The sequence below is a fragment of the Salmo salar genome, chromosome ssa11 (genome assembly GCF_905237065.1).
Source record: "Salmo salar chromosome ssa11, Ssal_v3.1, whole genome shotgun sequence".
In the NCBI taxonomy this organism is placed as follows: domain Eukaryota; kingdom Metazoa; phylum Chordata; class Actinopteri; order Salmoniformes; family Salmonidae; genus Salmo; species Salmo salar.
This window is the reverse complement of record NC_059452.1, coordinates 20,867,367-20,885,843: the sequence shown is the minus strand read 5'-3', so window position 1 is coordinate 20,885,843 and position 18,477 is coordinate 20,867,367. Positions and strand designations below refer to the sequence as shown.

The following is an 18,477-nucleotide window of genomic DNA, read 5'->3' as shown; positions in this document are numbered from 1 at the left end:
CCATGGCACCTGCAAGTTCCCGGACATTTCTGGTGGGAATGGCCCTAGCCCTCACTCTCTGATCCAACAGGTCCCAGACATGCTCAATGGGATTGAGATCCGGGCTCTTCGCTGGCCATGGCAGAACACTGACATTCCTGTCTTGCAGGAAATCACGTACAGAATGAGCAGTATGGCTGGTGGCATTGTCATGCTGGAGGGTCATGTCAGGATGAGCCTGCAGGAAGCGTACCACATGAGGGAGGAGGATCTTCCCTGTAACGCACAGCGTTGAGATTGCCTGCAATGACAACAAGCTCAGTCCGATAATGCTGTGACACACCGTCCCAGACGGACCCTATGTTGGACCCTTCACCTCCAAATTGATCCCTCTCCAGAGTACAGGCCTCAGTGTAACGCTCATTCCTTCGACGATAAACGTGAATCCGACCATCCCCCCCTGGTGAGACAAAACCGCGACTCCTCAGTGAAGAGCACTTTTTGACAGTCCTGTCTGGTCCAGCGACGGTGGGTTTGTGCCCATAGGCGACGTTGTTGCCGGTGATGTCTGGTGAGGACCTGCCTTACAACAGGCCTACAAGCCCTCAGTCCAGCCTCTCTCAGCCTTTTGCGGACAGTCTGAGCACTGATGGAGGGATTGTGCGTTCCTGGTGTAACTCGGGCAGTTGTTGTTGCCATCCTGTACCTGTCCCGCAGGTGTGATGTTCGGATGTACCGATCCTGTGCAGGTGTTGTTACACTAGGTCTGCCACTGCGAGGACGATCAGCTGCCCGTCCTGTCTCCCTGTAGCGCTGTCTTAGGCATCTCACAGTACGGATATTGCAATTTATTGCCCTAGCCACATCTGCAGTCTTCATGCCTCCTTGCAGCACGTTCAAGCAGATGAGCAGGGACCCTGGGCATATTTATTTTGGTGTTTTTCAGAGTCAGTAGAAAGGCCTCTTTAGTGTCCTAAATTTTCATAACTGTGACCATAATTGCCTACCGTCTGTAAGCTGTTAGTGTCTTAACGAATATTCCACAGGTGCATGTTCATTAATTGTATATGGTTCATTGAACAAGCATGGGAAACAGTGTTTAAACCCTTTACAATGAAGATCTGTGAAGGTATTTGGATTTTTACGAATTATCTTTTAAAGATAGGGTCCTGAAAAAGGGAAACTTATTTTTTTGCTGAGTTTAGGATAAGACATGAGGCTTTAAGCCACTAGAGGGTGCTACTAGGACAAGACACATGAGGCTATAAGCCACAAGGCCATATAATCATCCAGGAATACAACTCAATCAAACTGGACATAAATTGAAACCGTGATAGGATCTGTAAGAACCAAGAAAAACTTGTAAGCATAGAACCAGTCCTATACAATTACATATTAAAAACATATTATGTATCTTATATAGAGTAGTAATTCTCTTTAGTTCGGATTTTCCCTGATGTAGTTATAATAATAATTTTTACATTATGCACTATGGCTATGCAAAGCTGCAAGAAAATCATACAGATAGCGTTTACCTCAGACTTTTGTTTGGAAGGAAAAGCTTGAAAACCGGAAGTCTTAATGCTGCCACCGGGACGCGAATGTTGCTGTCATGACGCTAATAACAACAGACCTTTGCGAAGCTGAAGAACGTGTGAGGGGTAAGTGTAGTTTTAATTTTGAGTTTGCGTGAAGTGAGCACATGTCGTTTGCCAAAGTTGGAAACTACAGCTCCTAGTATACTATGGTCTCTGGATCACGTGATTGATCAGCTGAGAAATACATGGGTAGATGTAAACAAACATACTAAACTCATGATTTTAGTCTGCTGCAATGAATATATGTCAGTGGGTTGGCTTTATTCAATACGCCCAACTTTGTAAGGTTTGTATAATACACACAAGGCTTAGAATGAAGAGATATGAAGCGAGGAGGATGATCCTTCCGATCTAGTACATCTACTTCAACTGTCGTCAAAACCGTTGCGAAGGAGGGTAGCTATGGTAACCAACATTCTGAATCCACGACAGAGGTCTGTCCTCACCAACCAATTATCAAGGTAAGTCTTACTTTAGGAGTTTAAAAAGTTTGTCTGAACCTTGTAGCGTTTCATATCTCTGGGTCTGTTGGTTTTTGCCCTAGCACTAAACAGCTGATTCAAATAACCAACTCATCATCAAGCTTTGATTATTTGAATCAGCTGTATGCTAGAACAATAACCAAAACGTGCACCCTAGGTGGAGGGCCCAGAACCGAGTTTAGGAAAAACACTCATAAGGCATGCTGATATTCAGAGAGGAAGACGCAAAGAGATAGCTAGGCCCAACTCGGCTGAAAGTCTGTCGCCCACCAGGCAAGGAGATTTTGTATAATGAGTGTCGAATTTTGTAAATAAAAAAATGTATGGCTTATTTGCTACATTGGCATAACATCTCTCAATTGAATGTCGGTTGACGTCAACAACCCTCATATACTATAAAAAAAAAAAAAAAAGTATTAAAATGAGATGTATCAACCAATCCAAAAAAAGGGATCGGCGTGCTGCTTTTTGGACAACGACAACCATTGTTAGGGCGGAGAGACCAGTATCTTGTCAGTATCCATAATCTTTTATATTTTGCGAAAACCGAGTTTGGGAAACACTGAACTATTTGATATTTGTTTTTTTTGTCATCACCTGACCTTCTAGGTAGACTGGTAGGCCTTGGCAACAATGTCGGCTCCTCAACAGCAGGAACAAAGCAGAGCCCTGTGTGCAAACCCTGGGAATCCTGTTTTCTCATGTATGATGACCCCAGTGGTTAAAAACAGTTCGGCTGTGCCATGGGCAAAGCCTCAAAGCCCCTTCTACAAGACCACCTCAAGTGACTATGGCGTTAGTCCTCCAACATTTGAATCATCACCCTGTTCCTACCACCCACTTTCACAAAGATTCACAGAAGACCTTGGGAACTGTGGGATGTTACGTGACAACTCCTTCAATACAAGTCTTGATCGAAGCAGGGTATATGACTGCCCTAATTTGCAAAACACTATCTGATTGACATGGTATAACATTGTCTTGGTGTTGATTAAACTACCTGGTGGACCTTCACTCCATTGACAATGATTGGTATCCTGAAAATGCATAATAGCTGTACATTTAAGTTCTACAATATGCATGTTGTATCATTCTACTTACAAAGTAAAGCATATTTTTACTTGCACTTATGTTATTTGTGACATACAGAAACACACTAATAGCTGGAGCAAGTTACAATGTTTAACTTTATTGTATCACTAAACACATTAGGCTACACTGACCAGGTGGGCTATCAGCATTCATTGTAGTGTTCCTCATTGCAAAAATATATGAATGTATTAAAAAATATATATATATTCATTCAGAACAGGGTGCACTCCCTTGGATGATTTGTCTGATTTTGTGTGTGTCAGCTTGTAGAGTTTCATTTTGAGGATCAATCGTCAAAGCAGCCTGGTAATCTTGAAGACCTATGAAAATATTTCCAAGAGAGAAAAAAGGTTTAGCTGACTGCACAGGCCATGGTAGACATACGCTGCTAAACCAGCTATCCCTACTTCCTAGCCTAGGATATCCACAGCTGCATTACTTTAAATAAGCATGCTCCATTCAAAAAAAAATTAGAACTAGGAATAGATATAGTCCTTGGTTCACTCCAGACCTGTCTGCCCTTGACCAGCACAAAAACATCCTGTGGCGTTCTGCATTAGCATCGAATAGCCCCCGTGATATGCAACTTTTCAGGGAAGTTAGGAACCAATATACACAGGCAGTTAGGAAAGCTAAGGCTAGCTTTTTCAAACAGAAATTTGCATCCTGTAGTACTAACTCAAAAAGTTCTGGGACACTGAAGTCAATGGAGAATAAGAGCACCTCATCACAGCTGGCCACTGCACTGAGGCTAGGAAACACTGTCACTACGATAAATCCACAATAATTGAGAGTTTAAATAAGCGTTTTTCCACGGCTGGTCATGCTTTCCACCTGGCGACCCCTTCCCCGGTCAACAGCCTTGCGTACCCCACAGCAACTCACCCAAACCTCCCCCACTTCTCCTTCACCCAAATCCAGATAGCTGATGTTCTGAAAGAGCTACAAAATCTGGACCCCTACAGATCAGCCGGGCTAGACAATCTGGACCCTCTCTAAAATTATCTGCCAAAATTATTGCAACCCCTATTACTAGCCTGTTCAACCTCTTTCGTATCGTCTGAGATTCCCATAGATTGGAAAGCTGCCGCGGTCATCCCCCTCTTCAAAGGGGGAAACACTCTAGACCCAAACTGCTACAGACCTATAACTATTCTACCCTTCCTTTAAGGTCTTTGAAAGCCAAGTTAACAGATTACCAACCATTTCGAATCTCACCGTACCTTCTCCGCTATGCAATCTGGTTTCAGAGCTGGTCATGGGTGCACCTCAGCCACACTCAAGGTCCTAAACGATATAACTGCCATCGATAAGAGACATTACTGTGCAGCCGTCCTGGCTAAGGCTTTCGACTCTGTCAATCACAACATTCTTATTGGCAGACTCAACAGCCTTGGTTTCTTAAATGATTGCCTCGCTTGGTTCACCAACTACTTCTCCGATAGAGTTCAGTATGTCAAATCGGAGGGCCTGTTGTCCGGACCTCTGGCAGTCTCTATGGGGGTGCCACAGGGTTCAATTCTCGGGCCGACTCTCTTCTCTGTATATATCAATGATGTCGCTCTCGCTGCTGGTGATTCTTTGATCCACCTCTACGCAGACGACACCATTCTGTATACCTCTGGCCCTTCGTTGGACACTGTGTTAACTAACCTCCAGTTGAGCTTCAATGCCATACAACTCTCCTTTCGTGGCCTCCAACTGCTCTTAAATACAAGTAAAACTAAATGCATGCTCTTCAACCGATCGCTGCCCGCCCCTCCAGCACGATTCTGACTTAGAATATGTGGACAACTACAAATACCTGGGTGTCTGGTTAGACTGTAAACTCTCCTTCCAGACTCTAAGCATCTCCAATCCATAATTAAATCTAGAATCGGCTTCCTATTTCGCAACAAAGCATCCTTCACTCATGCTGCCAAACATACCCTCGTAAAAAACTGACCATCCTACCGATCCTCGACTTCGGCGATGTCATTTACAAAATAGCCTCCAACACTCTACTCAACAAATTGGATGCAGTCTATCACAGTGCCATCTGTTTTGTCACCAAAGCCCCATATATTACCCACCACTGCGACCTGTATGCTCTCGTTGGCTGGCCCTCGCTTCATACTTGTCGCCAAACCTACTGGCTCCACGTCATCTACAAGTCTCTGCTAGGTAAAGCCCCGCCTTCTCAGCTCACTGGTCACCATAGCAGCACCCACCCGTAGCACGCGCTCCAGCAGGTATATCTCACTGGTCACCCCCAAAGCCAATTCTTCCTTTGGATGCCTCTCCTTCCAGTTCTCTGCTGCCAATGACTGGAACGAACTGCAAGAATCTCTGAAGCTGGAGACTCTTACCTCACTCACTAGCTTTAAGCACCAGCTGTCAGAGCAACTCACAGATCACTGCACCTGTACATAGATCATCTGTAAATAGCCCATCCAATCTACCTCATCCCCATACTGTATTTATTTATCTTGCTCCTTTGCACCCCAGTATCTCTACTTGCACATTCATCTTCTGCACATCTACCATTCCAGTGTTTAATTGCTATATTGTAATGACTTTGCCACCATGGCCTATTTATTGCCTTACCTCTCTTATCCTACCTCATTTGCACATGCTGTATATATATTTTTCTACTGTATTATTGACTGTATGTTTGTTTATTCCATGTGTAAGTCTGTGTTGTTGTATGTGTCGAACTGCTTTGCTTTATCTTGGCCAGGTCGCAGTTGCAAATGAGAACTTGTTCTCAACTAGCCTAACTGGTTAAATATAGGTGAAATAAAGAAATATATACAAATTTCAGTCACAAGGCCAGTTGGCTTTTCATTCTGGGCAGAACAAACAAAATATTCTACTTTTTAGCCAGCAGAGGTCAGTGTTACAGAAGGTAAAGTACAAAACACCCATCTCTGGGGCTACAGTACATAATCTTTACATTGTTTTTTTATTTATTTAACTAGGCAAGAACAAATTCTTATTTACAATTACAGCCTACACCGGCCAAACCCGGACGACGCTGGGCCAATTGTGCGCCGCCCTATGGGACTCCCAATCACGGCCGGTTGTGATACAGCCTGGATTCGAACCAGGGTGTCTGTAGTGACACCTCTAGCACTGAGATGCAGTGTATTGTGCAAAGTATTCTCTTTTTTGCATTTCACTTGTCCAAGTATGAATAACAATGAGGTCTAAAACTAAAATAGAAAGTGCCAAGGGGAGCCAAGTAGCTTGAGAAATGCCCTTGTTGATGTTGCACAGACCTTCAGTATAGAGCTCCAGTTCACAAAAAGCTGTGCCTCGTCTTACATGGGCTCTTGTTCTGGCACCTGCATTGCCAGCCACGGGTGGCGTCAACAGATCAAGTGCCTGCAATGAAAGATTGTGTGTATGAAGAAACATTGTAATGTCATGTTCTATACAACAATCTCCTTTACCAATGCTGTTGAGTAAAAGGAAACATTTACACAAGGAAGATGAATACTGACCCAAGAGGAATCCTCAATGGCTTTATGAAGATTCCTTAGTTTCAAGTGACAAGCAGCACGGTTTGAATATATGGCAGGAATCTTTCTGTTAAGCTTTATGGCAAGGCTGTAAGCATTGATCGCAGCCAAGTAGTTACCTGTTGCAAACAATTTGCTGAAAAACATGGAGGGAAGACATTTAATATTAACACTATGCTTCATTGTTCTTATGATCACTGATTTTGACAAGATTAGCCTACTTACTCTCCTTTCTCCTTTAACCAGTCAGGGTTCCTCTCTTCTTCTGTCAGGTCCTTCAGCTCTGCCAGGTTTACATTTATTGCCCTTCTGGCCTCAGCCTGCTTCTGAAGCCACTGTTCCAAAAGAACACATTCATATGATTGGGTTGGCTTGATAAAATGTAAAAAAATTCAACACAATATGATGCTACCTCCCCATATGGAACCGAGAATGGACAAATGCATCCCGTGCCCATAGCTTAAAGTAAAGACAAAGCAATCAATACCCATACTTAAAGGGAAATTCCACCACTTTTCATTATCTCCGGCAGAATACCAGCATTTACATATGTGAATATGCCGGATTTCTAAGTTTCTAGGTTAAAATGTTCTACCCGACGTCATAATCAAAAGTGAAAACATTTTAAAAACAGTGATTTTCAAACACTGCGATTCCCAGTGACGTGGGGAGAAAGAATATACCTTCCCTCTGGCAAGAAACTCGTTGCAGGTTTTGAAAATCAGTTTCTGACTTTTAATCCTACCCTGTGTTGTCACAGAGAAGCATTTTTAGGACAGTTCTTATTATCTTTTTAACCACAGATCATAGAAACGTGCTGTTTTAACATACAGTATGTATACACTGGTATGGTGCTGCAGATAATGGATATGAGGTTGAAAAGTGGCGGAATTGCCCTTTAATAAGCCACAGTTTCAAAGATTCACTGATGAAAAAAACGTGGTTAATACTTGAAAGTGGAAAGAGAAAAAATGAGTTTACACCTCTTCCTCCTCTAGTACTCTTGATTCTCGTAGGGCAGTGGGAAACACTCGTGGTGTGAACTTGATTTGAATGTTGCCTGTGGATCTTGGAGCTGGCAAATCCACCTGTTTTTTCTTGCTGATTGATTGAACACTGTTTTTCTGATCTATGTAAGAAACAAGCAGATGATATTCATTATGGAATACTCAACCAATCAACAAACGTATGATTGCAGAATGTACAATTCGATTGTACCAGAGTTTTATTTACCATGCTTGACCTTGCTTTGGTCTGATGTTCTGGGTACATGTATCTTTTCCGATTTGCTTTGTTTGTCAACCTTGATTCTCTGACTTTGTAGCTTTAGTTGGGCCTCCTCCTCTGCTATTTGCCTCTGCTTCAGTTTCCATGCCTCCAACTGTGCTGTTGCTTTCTCACATTCATCATCCTTCATTTTCTGGATCCTGGCTCGCCCCTCTTCTTCAAGCTGAAAATATAAAATAACTGAAAATTAATATGTATTCTTAGCACAAATTTCAGAGAATATATTTTACAAGTGTTTTATTTTATATTTCACCTTCATCATGGTCTCCAGTGCATATTTTCTTTCTTCTTGTGTTTTCGTGGCTTTGGCTTTCGACTCAGCAGCAAGCTTTTCCTGGGCTTTCAAGAGTGCTCTTTCCCTGATCTCTCTCAATTTGTCTTTGTCATCTAAAACAGACACACACACACACACACTAACAAGAGCCTTATATCTTCTTTGTGTAATAATACCAATCAGGGTCAAATGTAAGTTGTAAAATACTGTGACTAATTTGCATAATGTATTGCAGCTACTTTATACCATGGCATTGTTGAAGTTATTTCTGATTGGCTTAAGGGCATTCTAGAGCGTGCATTATTTTCCCTATAAGGCACGGTATATCAGCAGGTTAGAATTCAATGGCTTTAGTTCATTCTTACATGTTCTATGTTTGAGCTGCTTTTGAAAGTAAAAGTCGAATTGAAAACAGTATTGGCATTGCTGAATTCGATTTCAATGATAGCAAGCTAGGACTGATGGTTTGGCTAGCTAAACTAGCGAGTCTGTTTGTTTGGTTACCAAGGCAACTACTGTAGCTAGCCTATCTAGCAAACTTGCTAGCTACTTCAGTGGATGTTGAACACATTTACAGCAAAAGTATAGCCATGGTATAAAAGGGATAATCAACCCGGGGCTCTCTATGCGTTCTCTGGAAAATAATGCAACTCCATGGAAGGTTTATTCCACTCCGCTAAAGCGTCTCCATGTCATTCATTATTTTGAAATGCATAGCCCCTCGTTGATTATCGCTTACATAGCTAACTAGACTAATATCTATATTGCTGTTAGCTAATGACTTACTGTTATTAATCACAAGGTGCTCCCACAGTCTCTCCTTCTTTTTCTGCAATGTGAAAACTGCAACTCCATTTCCAATTTTTGCTGTGCTTTTGTCATCATCTATCGGCTCAGACAGGAAGGCTTCAAATAAAAACGGGGGGAAATGTACCTAAATGAAGGAGGCAAACCAAATAAAAATGGGGGGAAATGTACCTAAAATGAAGGAGGCAAACCAAAGCAAACTGATTATCAAAGCAATTGCCCATTTACTACTGTTGTTAACATTTAGGTAGGTACTAGCTAACGTTAGCTAGCTAGCTTTAGGGTGTTTCCCAAAAACGTTTACCTTCAGATATTCGTCAGTGGAAAATATATCTACTTTCCCAACCTTTACTCCTTTTAATGGTACATTTATGTAAACAATCGTTTCTGTCTGTGTCCATGTGTAATCTTTGACAATCAAAGGCATTTCAAACCAATTTACAGTTAACTTTGATTTGCTAAATTGCTGTGAGTGTGTGGTGGTAGCTACAACATTGGCGGTTGCCAAGGAAGAAGTAAAGTTGTTTCCGCGAACGATTGGTGTACTTCCTGTCTCAAAGTTTATCGCCAGTTAAAGGGCCACTGCCAGGCCAACCTGCTTTCAGATCCTAGAGCCCAGCTGGATTTGAAGGGTTGAAGCAAAGAATATCTGACAGTTCGAAATGCTCTGATGTCGTGTTCCTAGTGCTCTAAGGGGCTATTTTTGAAGGTCTGTTTTGAAGGTGTAAATCTGATAGCCCAACATTTTCACACATGAAAGCGAAGACACAATTTCAAAGTTGTATTTATTAAAAAAAGTTTTGCAATAAAATCTTTGTTAATTTAGAAAAAGAGTTTGTGGCATTTGTAATATTAGTACATACATTCATTATAAAGAACAGAATACAAAACTAATTAACAAATGAAGCTTTAGGTCATTGAAGAAATGAAACCATATTGTTCATGCTACAGAGGCTCATATCTAATCTATTACCAGACCTCGCAATTGAGCCCTGTTTGCCATTTTTTTTATACCTCTGCACAATTTTCATAAAACCACTATCAAATTGTTGTAACTATGAGTGAAATTAACATTTGAGATCATGTACCGGTACATTCAATATCCTAAAGGTAATATAATCAGGTGCTCATCTGAAAATTATATATTTTTGGTGGCCAATCGATTTGGGAAAATGCAAATACTTAATGTGCATGTACAATGAGCATACAGGTTATTCATACATTACGTTTACTAATAAACAACATTTGAAATTGTCAAGAAAATAAGGCATCTGGTGTCAATCATCTAGTATAAAAAAATTAGCTTGAAAATCAAGCTAACTGCACTTTGCAAACAACAAGATATGTAAGTGGAGTTGTTATTCTGTAAGGAATGTACTTCTGAAATGAAATAACATTTTGGTACATTACCATTTTTGTGTTAAATTTAACCATTATCAATTAGTTAGGAATGGGGTAATAATATATTATTTCTATAAACATGATCAATATTTTTATCACACAAAATTCAGCCTCATCACAAATGGCTAATAAATTAACAGTCAACAACATACAAATGCAGTTTTTTCACTTGATGTATTAAGCAACATATCTGGAAGTGATGATGTATCAAAACACTTGTAAGGCTGTTGATCCTGATGTTAGCACTGAATCAACAGTAAATATTAACTGCTTGTTCATAGCAGATCAAAAAGGAAGCAAACATTGATACAATTACATTGCACAAAATTGAGCACAGTACTGTATACATTCACAATGCCACATTGAGTAGTTTAAAAAGTTGTTGAGTTGTTTTGATCAGTAGTTTTGATTTGTTTTATAGAAGATTTTGATTTGTTTTTAAATAACTGACAATATGAAAACAAATCTCTAAACAATATCAACTACCAATATTTATGTCTGATGAGCCGAAGCCTAACTTGAGCAATGTCCTCCCATAGAAAGTAGGCGGGATATATTTATTATAAACTCAGCAAAAAAAGAAACGTCCTCTCACTGTCAACTGTGTTTATTTTCATCAAACTTAACATGTGTAAATATTTGTATGAACATAACAAGATTCAACAACTGAGACATAAACTGAACAAGTTCCACAGAGATGTGAATAACAGAAATTGAATAATCTGTCCCTGAACAAAGGGGGGATTAAAATCAAAAGTAACAGTCAGTATCTGGTGTGGCCACCAGCTGCTTTAAGTACTGCAGTGCATCTCCTCCTCATGGACTGCACCATATTTGCCAGTTCTTGCTGTGAGATGTTACCCCACTCTTCCACCAAGGCACCTGCAAGTTCCTGGACATTTCTGGGGGGAATGGCCTAGCCCTCACCCTCCGATCCAACAGGTCCCAGACGTGCTCAATGGGATTGAGATCCGGGCTCTTCGCTGGCCATGGCAGAACACTAACATTCCTGTCTTGCAGGAAATCATGCACAGAACAGGCAGTATGGCTGGTGGCATTGTCCTGCTGGAGGGTCACATGAGGGAGGAGGATGTCTTCCCTGTAACGCACAGCATTGAGAATGCCTGCAATGACTACAAGCTCAGTCCGATGATGCTGTGACACACCGCCCCAGACCATGACGGACCCTCCACCTCCAAATCGATCCCGCTCCAGAGTACAGGCCTCGTGTAACACTCATTCCTTCGACGATAAACGCAAATCCGACCATCACCCCTGGTGAGACAAAACCGTCCTGGTGAGACAAAACAGTCCTGTCTGGTCCAGCGACGGTGGGTTTGTGCCCATAGGCGACATTGTTGCTGGTGATGTCTGGTGAGGACCTGCCTTACAACAGGCCTACAAGCCCTCAGTCCAGCCTCTCTCAGGCTATTGCGGACATTGCAATTTATTGCCCTGGCCAAATCTGTAGTCCTCATGCCTCCTTGCAGCATGCCTAAGGCACGTTCACAAAAATCAGCAGGGACCCTGGGCATCTTTCTTTTGGTGTTTTTCAGAGTCAGTAGAAAGTCCTCTTTAGTGTCCTAAGTTTTCATAACTGTGACCTTAATTGCCTACCATCTGTAATCTGTTATTGTCTTAATGACCGTTCCACAGGTGCATGTTCATTAATTGTTTATGGTTCATTGAACAAGCATGGGAAACAGTGTTTAATCCCTTTACAATGAAGATCTGTGAAGTTATTTGGATTTTTACGAATTATCTTTGAAAGACAGGGTCCTGAAAAAGGGACATTTATTTTTTTGCTGAGTTTACATTTTGAAAATAGTTGTATCACCAAAGTATTGCAATATCGAACTTAATGAAAAGTCTAGACAAATCTACATGAGAAAAGCAAACAATTTAAAAATAAATTTACTTTACTTTAAGCTACTTCTAAAACTGCCTTCCTTAGTAGCAAAAATGGAAGCCGTGCTTGAAACTATAATTTGACAAAGAAGTTTATTTTGAACCAAGGTTATTTTCCCTTAATGCAGTAAGCATGTTTCTTAGTACTAAATATCATATTATTTTACCTTTCCAAAATGAAAACAAATTATAAAGAAATGTTGATTTAAATGCATCATGTTTGCGCAAAAAAGAATACAATTAGAGCAAAGCAAAGTGCACACATACTAAAAACATTTTTAGAGCATTACATTACATATCAACAGTTTAAAAAACACACAAGGATCGTTCCACGAAATGAGTGCCTTTTGCATCCCTTTGGTATTTTACATAGAAATTGTGCACCAATATTGAATTTTAAAAGCCTGTTATATTCAAAGATATGCCCTTTAATATAGACCACATAGAGAATTCAACAAATCAGATTTTTTTATATGAATAAAGACTTGCTAAAGTGCCAAAATTCTACATTTTGAGATGTTCCTCCGTGCACTCTGACTTCCAGGAAGATTTTAACCCACTAAACCCTAAGATTTATCCAAGTTTAAACCATCATTGTAAAGCCCTAGTTATTTTTTTGCTTTGACAGTCATTTTATGAAGATTATTTAATGTGATTGGTGAATAATTTTAAGGTAAAAAAAAAAAACCTGGCCCTCATTTTAAGGTCAACCCTATTACGTGAATTGAACTTTTGATTTAATATTGTGAAACGATAAGCTTGCATTCAATTGCCCCTCCCTGTTGCACACATAACTTCCATTTCCCCTGTCACGAGGGGATTTATGGCTGATTTAAGATTACATCTTCAACCCTGTTACTTTCAAACATTATTTTTTTCTCACCAAGTTATACACCTCAAAAGGCATCGAATTGGTGGAACGACCCACATGTATCGAATAATTTATAAAAAATGTATCAGATCCAATTCTGGTTGTATAGCATACAGTACAGGTGTATGGCTTTGGAACACCACTCCATCTGTGACTATCTGTCACGTCCTGACCACCAGATGGAGCTGGTGTAGTAGTTTGGGGGTCAGGACGTGGCAGTCTTGTGTGTGTCTTGTGACTCCTGATCAGGAACAGCTGGGAATCATTGTTCCTGATTGGGAGTCATATATGTAGGAGTTGTTTGTGTGCACTGCGTTGGTTTGAGCCTGCCACACTGTTACCATTGTAAGTACTGTTTATTGTTTTGGTTTATTGTTTTTCGGTGGATACTTTGCTTGTTTTTTGTAAATTAAAGAAACATGAGTGTCCACACTTCCGCTGCGCCTTGGTCGTCCTTTCATATCCACGATGGAAGCCGTGACACTATCAACGTTTTGGGAAACAATCATACTGCTCAAAATCTGTCAAACTATAACAGCAGTTGAAAAAAATATCTGATTAAAACGTTGAATACGTTTGCATCCGTCAATCAGTTAACCTTTCCGGATAGCTTACTCATACTGATGTTGTATTAACTTATATAAACCATAGGCCAGCAAAGTTGAGCGGAACAGTAAGGACCTTGTTAAGAGAATGACATTATTGTGGTCAACATGGCCAATGGTACCTGCCCAAAAATAGGGAATACATATGACATTAAACAGAACTTCAGTCTAGCTCTTGCATCGGTCTAAGCACGGGACAGACACTGCTATTCAAATTATACCAAATGTAAAAAACAATGGTAAAAATATAACCCTTCGTAAACCCTACGTAAAAACGTAAGGAAAAATCACCTACACAGGAAGTATACCAAAGAAAATAGTATAACCAGTATAAGATTAATAATGTTACTGATGGCCCATATTCATGACCATATCACTCGCTGTTAACTGTTGGCTGCTGCCCTGCTGGCTGCCCTGTTAGCTCCTTTGTTCTATGGAGCTGTGCCCCTTTCTCCTCCATGCAGATGTCACAGCCCCACACTGCCAACACCTCTGCTGTCAACAGGTTATAAGCGGTCTCAGTCATTCCAGTACAAACCCTATGGAACCATTTTTGACATGAGGCCTCACACAGGATAGCTTCCTGGTCATCATTCACTTCATTCAGGCATATTCCACATGGAAACACAGGCTCTGTGGAGGAGTGGCTAGGCCTGTTGGGATGCATCAGTGTCTTATTGCTGGCCACACCACCACCTCCATTGCTTCTACTCCGCTCCAGGGGGGCTGCCTCCATGTGCCTGCCTGACTGTGGGGACTTCTTCAGGGAATCATTATTGGTGTGGATGATGCCATTGATTTTCTCTGTGGTGTTAGGCTGACTTGCACCCTGACAGACCAGGGCGCCTCTATTCTTTGATTTCAGGTCGACAGAGTTTTTCTGATCCATGATCTCCTCTGAGCCATGGCTTCGTTTCCGTGGAGATGTATTCTGGGATGTACTTTTGCTTGACACCACCTCACTCATGTCCTGTTTAGGTGTGGGTGTATTGGACTGGGTAAAGCTGTTGTTTTGCTGCTGCCGAGTATAACCGGAACTAGAGTCCATGCCGGGTCGGGGAGGTGGATTCCCAATTGGGTTGACCGCTGATCTAAAGCTCGGGCCCATGTCAGGTGAAGTGCTTTTGGTCACATTATGCAGATGCACCTGATTTAAGTTGTCACGGGGACCTGGTCTAAAAGACTGATTGGGTGGAAGTGGCATGATACTGTTGTTGTTGGTTAATGGTGGATGGTTACCATAATTGGAATTTTCATGGTAACCATAGTTAAAGCCGGGGGGTCGATTGAACCCCATGCCCATTTGTGTCTGGGCAAAAGGGTGGAGCTGGTTTCGTATCTGGTAGGGACCCCTGTAAGAAGAGGGCATCCTATTGGGCATGAGGTGGTCCATCCTGGGCGGGCCATAGCCACTGCAGCCAGGGTAGTGCGGGTGGCCAAAATATGGATTCCCAGAGGACAGAGGCTTGAAAGATGGTGCGTTGTAGTTGTCATCAAAAGGATTGGCAGCCACTAGGTGGTCGGCACTTCGGTTTGGTGGTGGAGCATACTCAGATAGGGGAGCGAAGGAGGGAGCCTGGGGACAAACATGAAAAGGCAACGATAAAGGTAGTTGATACAGAACTATGCAAGCAGCATCAAACACTTTACTATCAACAGCCATTCAGAGAACTTCTCAAAAGTTTGATGAATAATTGAGCAGCATATTAGTTTTGTCTTGATATAGCATTGTTTGACTGAATGAGTTTGGTTAATATTGGAAACCACAACATTTTTGACCTATAGAAAGAAAGGGAATCTCAGAAAGTCAGACTATTGTGCTGGTATTTTACCTGTGCGTTCGACTTGCACTTTTTCTTGTCTGGGCTATCCAGCAGAACACCCGGCCCTCCTAGATCATCAAGCCCACCATCTCTACCTGAGAAAGAAAACCACATAAAATGTTATACAGCCACATAAAATGCAGGTTTCCCATTAAACTACAAGGCACACTTTTCACTCTGAAAGACATTGTATAGAAAACTTACTTGAGGCATGCCAATATGTTGAACAACACAGAACTTGATTAATTTTCTCATGAATGGCTTATTGCCTACACCTTCGTGAAGTCCATGTGCAAGCAGTGTCAGGATTAAATTATAAGAAAGGCTGGCTGCACACTGTTTTCTTGGAGTTTAACCAAAATTCAATGGTCCAATCTTCTCCATTGAGAAGAATCTAAAATGTTTGGCAGCTTGCTGCCCCTATCACGTTGTCCAAGTTGCCCCTATGATATGCGGCAAGCTGCAAACTCATGTAACCTAAGTATGGTATAGTCAGTATACTTGGTAACCAGAATCAAATTACCAGTACTCAGCAGTAGCCTCGCCTCCTCTCCAGGGTATATTACCACAATAGATCAATACAGAAGAACTCTGTACCTAAGCCCTTTAAAGTAGTGCACTAAATAGGCAATAGGATGCCATTTGGGGCCTAACCCTGGTCTATAGATCTCCTGACAGCCTTCCAGTCTTCATACACGGTCGATAACCAACATCCTCCTAAAAGCTCCTCAAGGATGCAAAGGTACATTAAAGGCTCAATCACAAAGACGTGTTGGATTGTTATGCCACTACGATGGCTGGTATCTATTATCTACTGGTTCTGGGGGGTCGTACTGGCCTGGTATCTATTATCTACTGGGTCTGGCGCCATACTGGCCTGGTATCTATTATATGATCTACTGGGTCTGGGGTCATACTGGCCTGGTATCTGTTATCTACTGGGTCGGGGGGGGTCATGCTGGCCTGGTATCTATTATCAACTGGGTCTGGGGCCATACTGGCCTGGTATGTATTATATTATCTACTGGGTCTGGGGTCATACTGGCCTGGTATCTATTATATTATTTACTGGGTCTGGGGCCATACTGGCCTGGTATCTATTATATTATCTACTGGGTCTGGGGTCATACTGGCCTGGTATCTATGATATTATCTACTGGGTCTGGGGTCATACTGGCCTGGTATCTACTATCTACTGGGTCTGGGGCCATACTGGCCTGGTATCTATTATATTATCTACTGGGTCTGGGGCCATACTGGCCTGGTATCTATTATATTATCTACTGGGTCTGGGGCCATACTGGCCTGGTATCTATTATATTATCTACTGGGTCTGGGGCCATACTGGCCTGGTATCTGTTATCTACTGGGTTGGGTGGCAATACATGCCTGGTATCTATTATCTACTGGGTCAGGGGGTCATACTGGCCTGGTATCTATCTACTGGGTCTGGGGCCCATACTGGCCTGGTATCTATTATCTACTTGGTCTGGGGGTCATACTGGCCTGGTATCTACTATCTACTGGGTCTGGGGGTCATACTGGCCTGGTATCTGTTATCTATTGGGTTGGGGGGTCATACTGGCCTGGTATCTATTATCTACTGGGTCTAGGGGTCATATTGGCCTGTTATCTACTATCTACTGGGTCTGGGGGCCATACTGGCCTGGTATCTATTATCTACTGTTTCTGGGGGTCATACTGGCCTGGTATCTATTATCTACAGGGTCTGGGGGTCATACTGGACTCTTATCTATTAGCCTATACACTGTAAATATGTCAAACATGTAACAGTTTTTCAATGCTATTAAAACCACCCAAATATTCTCCTTTGGTGGGCTAGTTTGTGTAATTGTTATAAAAAATTAATAAATTGCAAAACAGTAGGCTAGCTCTTGTATGATAGCCTACAGTAGACTACTGGCGCATGTGATGAATGATCATCAAAGTTTTCCATTTCTGTAGCCTATATCTTGTTGTTATAAATAAATAGGGCCTACAGTTTATGCAACATAATTTGTCCCACAGAGGTAAAACAGACAGTCGGTTAACTAAATGCACTTCATATATCGTTCACGGCAATAAAAAAACGTCAGCTGGCTACATAAAAAAAAACTTCGTGGCAGTTCCAAATTTGCGAACACATTCCGACAGTGAAGGTTTTGTTGAACTTTCCACGTCAGCAAGGTACATTTTATTTGGATAGTTTACGATATTTTTTTCAACTGAAAATGCCAGCGCTGTCTATTTATTTTGAGTTTCATTCAATACTTCAAAGGCCTTGAGGTAGGCCGATAAGCTCCTTCAACGTCGTAATTATGGTCGAGACTTGTGTGCAGCGTATCGTGCCCCCACAGACAGCAACATACCACGCGCAGGAAGGGAAAAATATCGAAAACGCGCATTACCTCGGGTTCTTTTGAGCGAGAAGGTATCTTTATCCTGTTCTTTTGACATTACAGAGCTTCTTACATGACTTAAACGTGCATAACTGTGATGAAAAGGTAACAGCACCCGACCGCTCTCTCCCCCCAGGAGCAATCACAACTATCTGTGTGACGAGGAATGCTGCAATCGCTTGCAAAGTTTGGGAGGAGCAGACAAATTTAACTTCATGATATCCTGTGTCACGCAGGGAAATTATTGTTAACATTGTATCATTGTCACTTATTTCTCCACGTGGCACATGACTGGAACTTGTAAAGCACGGTTAATATTAGATTTTGACAAACGGAACCTTTGTGTGTCAGCACAGAGACCCCTCCACATTGGCATGTTGAATGTGTCTGCACTGCCGCTCCGTCAGAAGTGTCGATGTACTGTGATGAACCGCTGATGTAATGATGC

The 18,477-nt window shown here is 41.7% G+C and overlaps 2 protein-coding genes and 1 long non-coding RNA gene across 4 annotated transcripts; 1 reads left to right on the top strand and 2 right to left on the bottom strand.

Moving 5' to 3' along the window:
* Positions 1–1,569: 1,569 nt before the first annotated feature.
* On the top strand, positions 1,570–3,361 carry LOC106562221 (uncharacterized). Of its 2 annotated transcripts, XR_001318996.2 has the most exons (3): positions 1,570–1,640; positions 1,884–2,038; positions 2,669–3,361. It is a non-coding gene; the product is annotated as an uncharacterized lncRNA (long non-coding RNA). The 2 variants fall into 2 exon arrangements; XR_001318994.2 differs by lacking the exon at positions 1,570–1,640 and having other exon boundaries at positions 1,647–2,038.
* On the bottom strand, positions 3,229–9,545 carry dnaaf4 (dynein axonemal assembly factor 4). The gene is made up of 9 exons (XM_014126949.2): positions 9,327–9,545; positions 9,002–9,149; positions 8,195–8,328; positions 7,888–8,104; positions 7,638–7,783; positions 6,880–6,989; positions 6,637–6,790; positions 6,412–6,517; positions 3,229–3,471 (listed from the first exon to the last, which is right to left on the bottom strand). The coding sequence occupies exons 1-9, from the start codon at positions 9,447–9,449 to the stop codon at positions 3,359–3,361; spliced, it is 1,251 nt and encodes a 416-aa protein (XP_013982424.1). The 5' UTR covers positions 9,450–9,545; the 3' UTR covers positions 3,229–3,358.
* Positions 9,546–12,405: 2,860 nt separating this feature from the next.
* On the bottom strand, positions 12,406–18,218 carry LOC106562219 (pygopus homolog 1). Its single transcript, XM_014126948.2, has 3 exons — positions 18,039–18,218; positions 15,640–15,725; positions 12,406–15,383 (listed from the first exon to the last, which is right to left on the bottom strand). Exons 1-3 carry the CDS (start codon positions 18,085–18,087, stop codon positions 14,181–14,183), a joined length of 1,338 nt encoding a protein of 445 aa, XP_013982423.2. The 5' UTR covers positions 18,088–18,218; the 3' UTR covers positions 12,406–14,180.
* Positions 18,219–18,477: the final 259 nt, after the last annotated feature.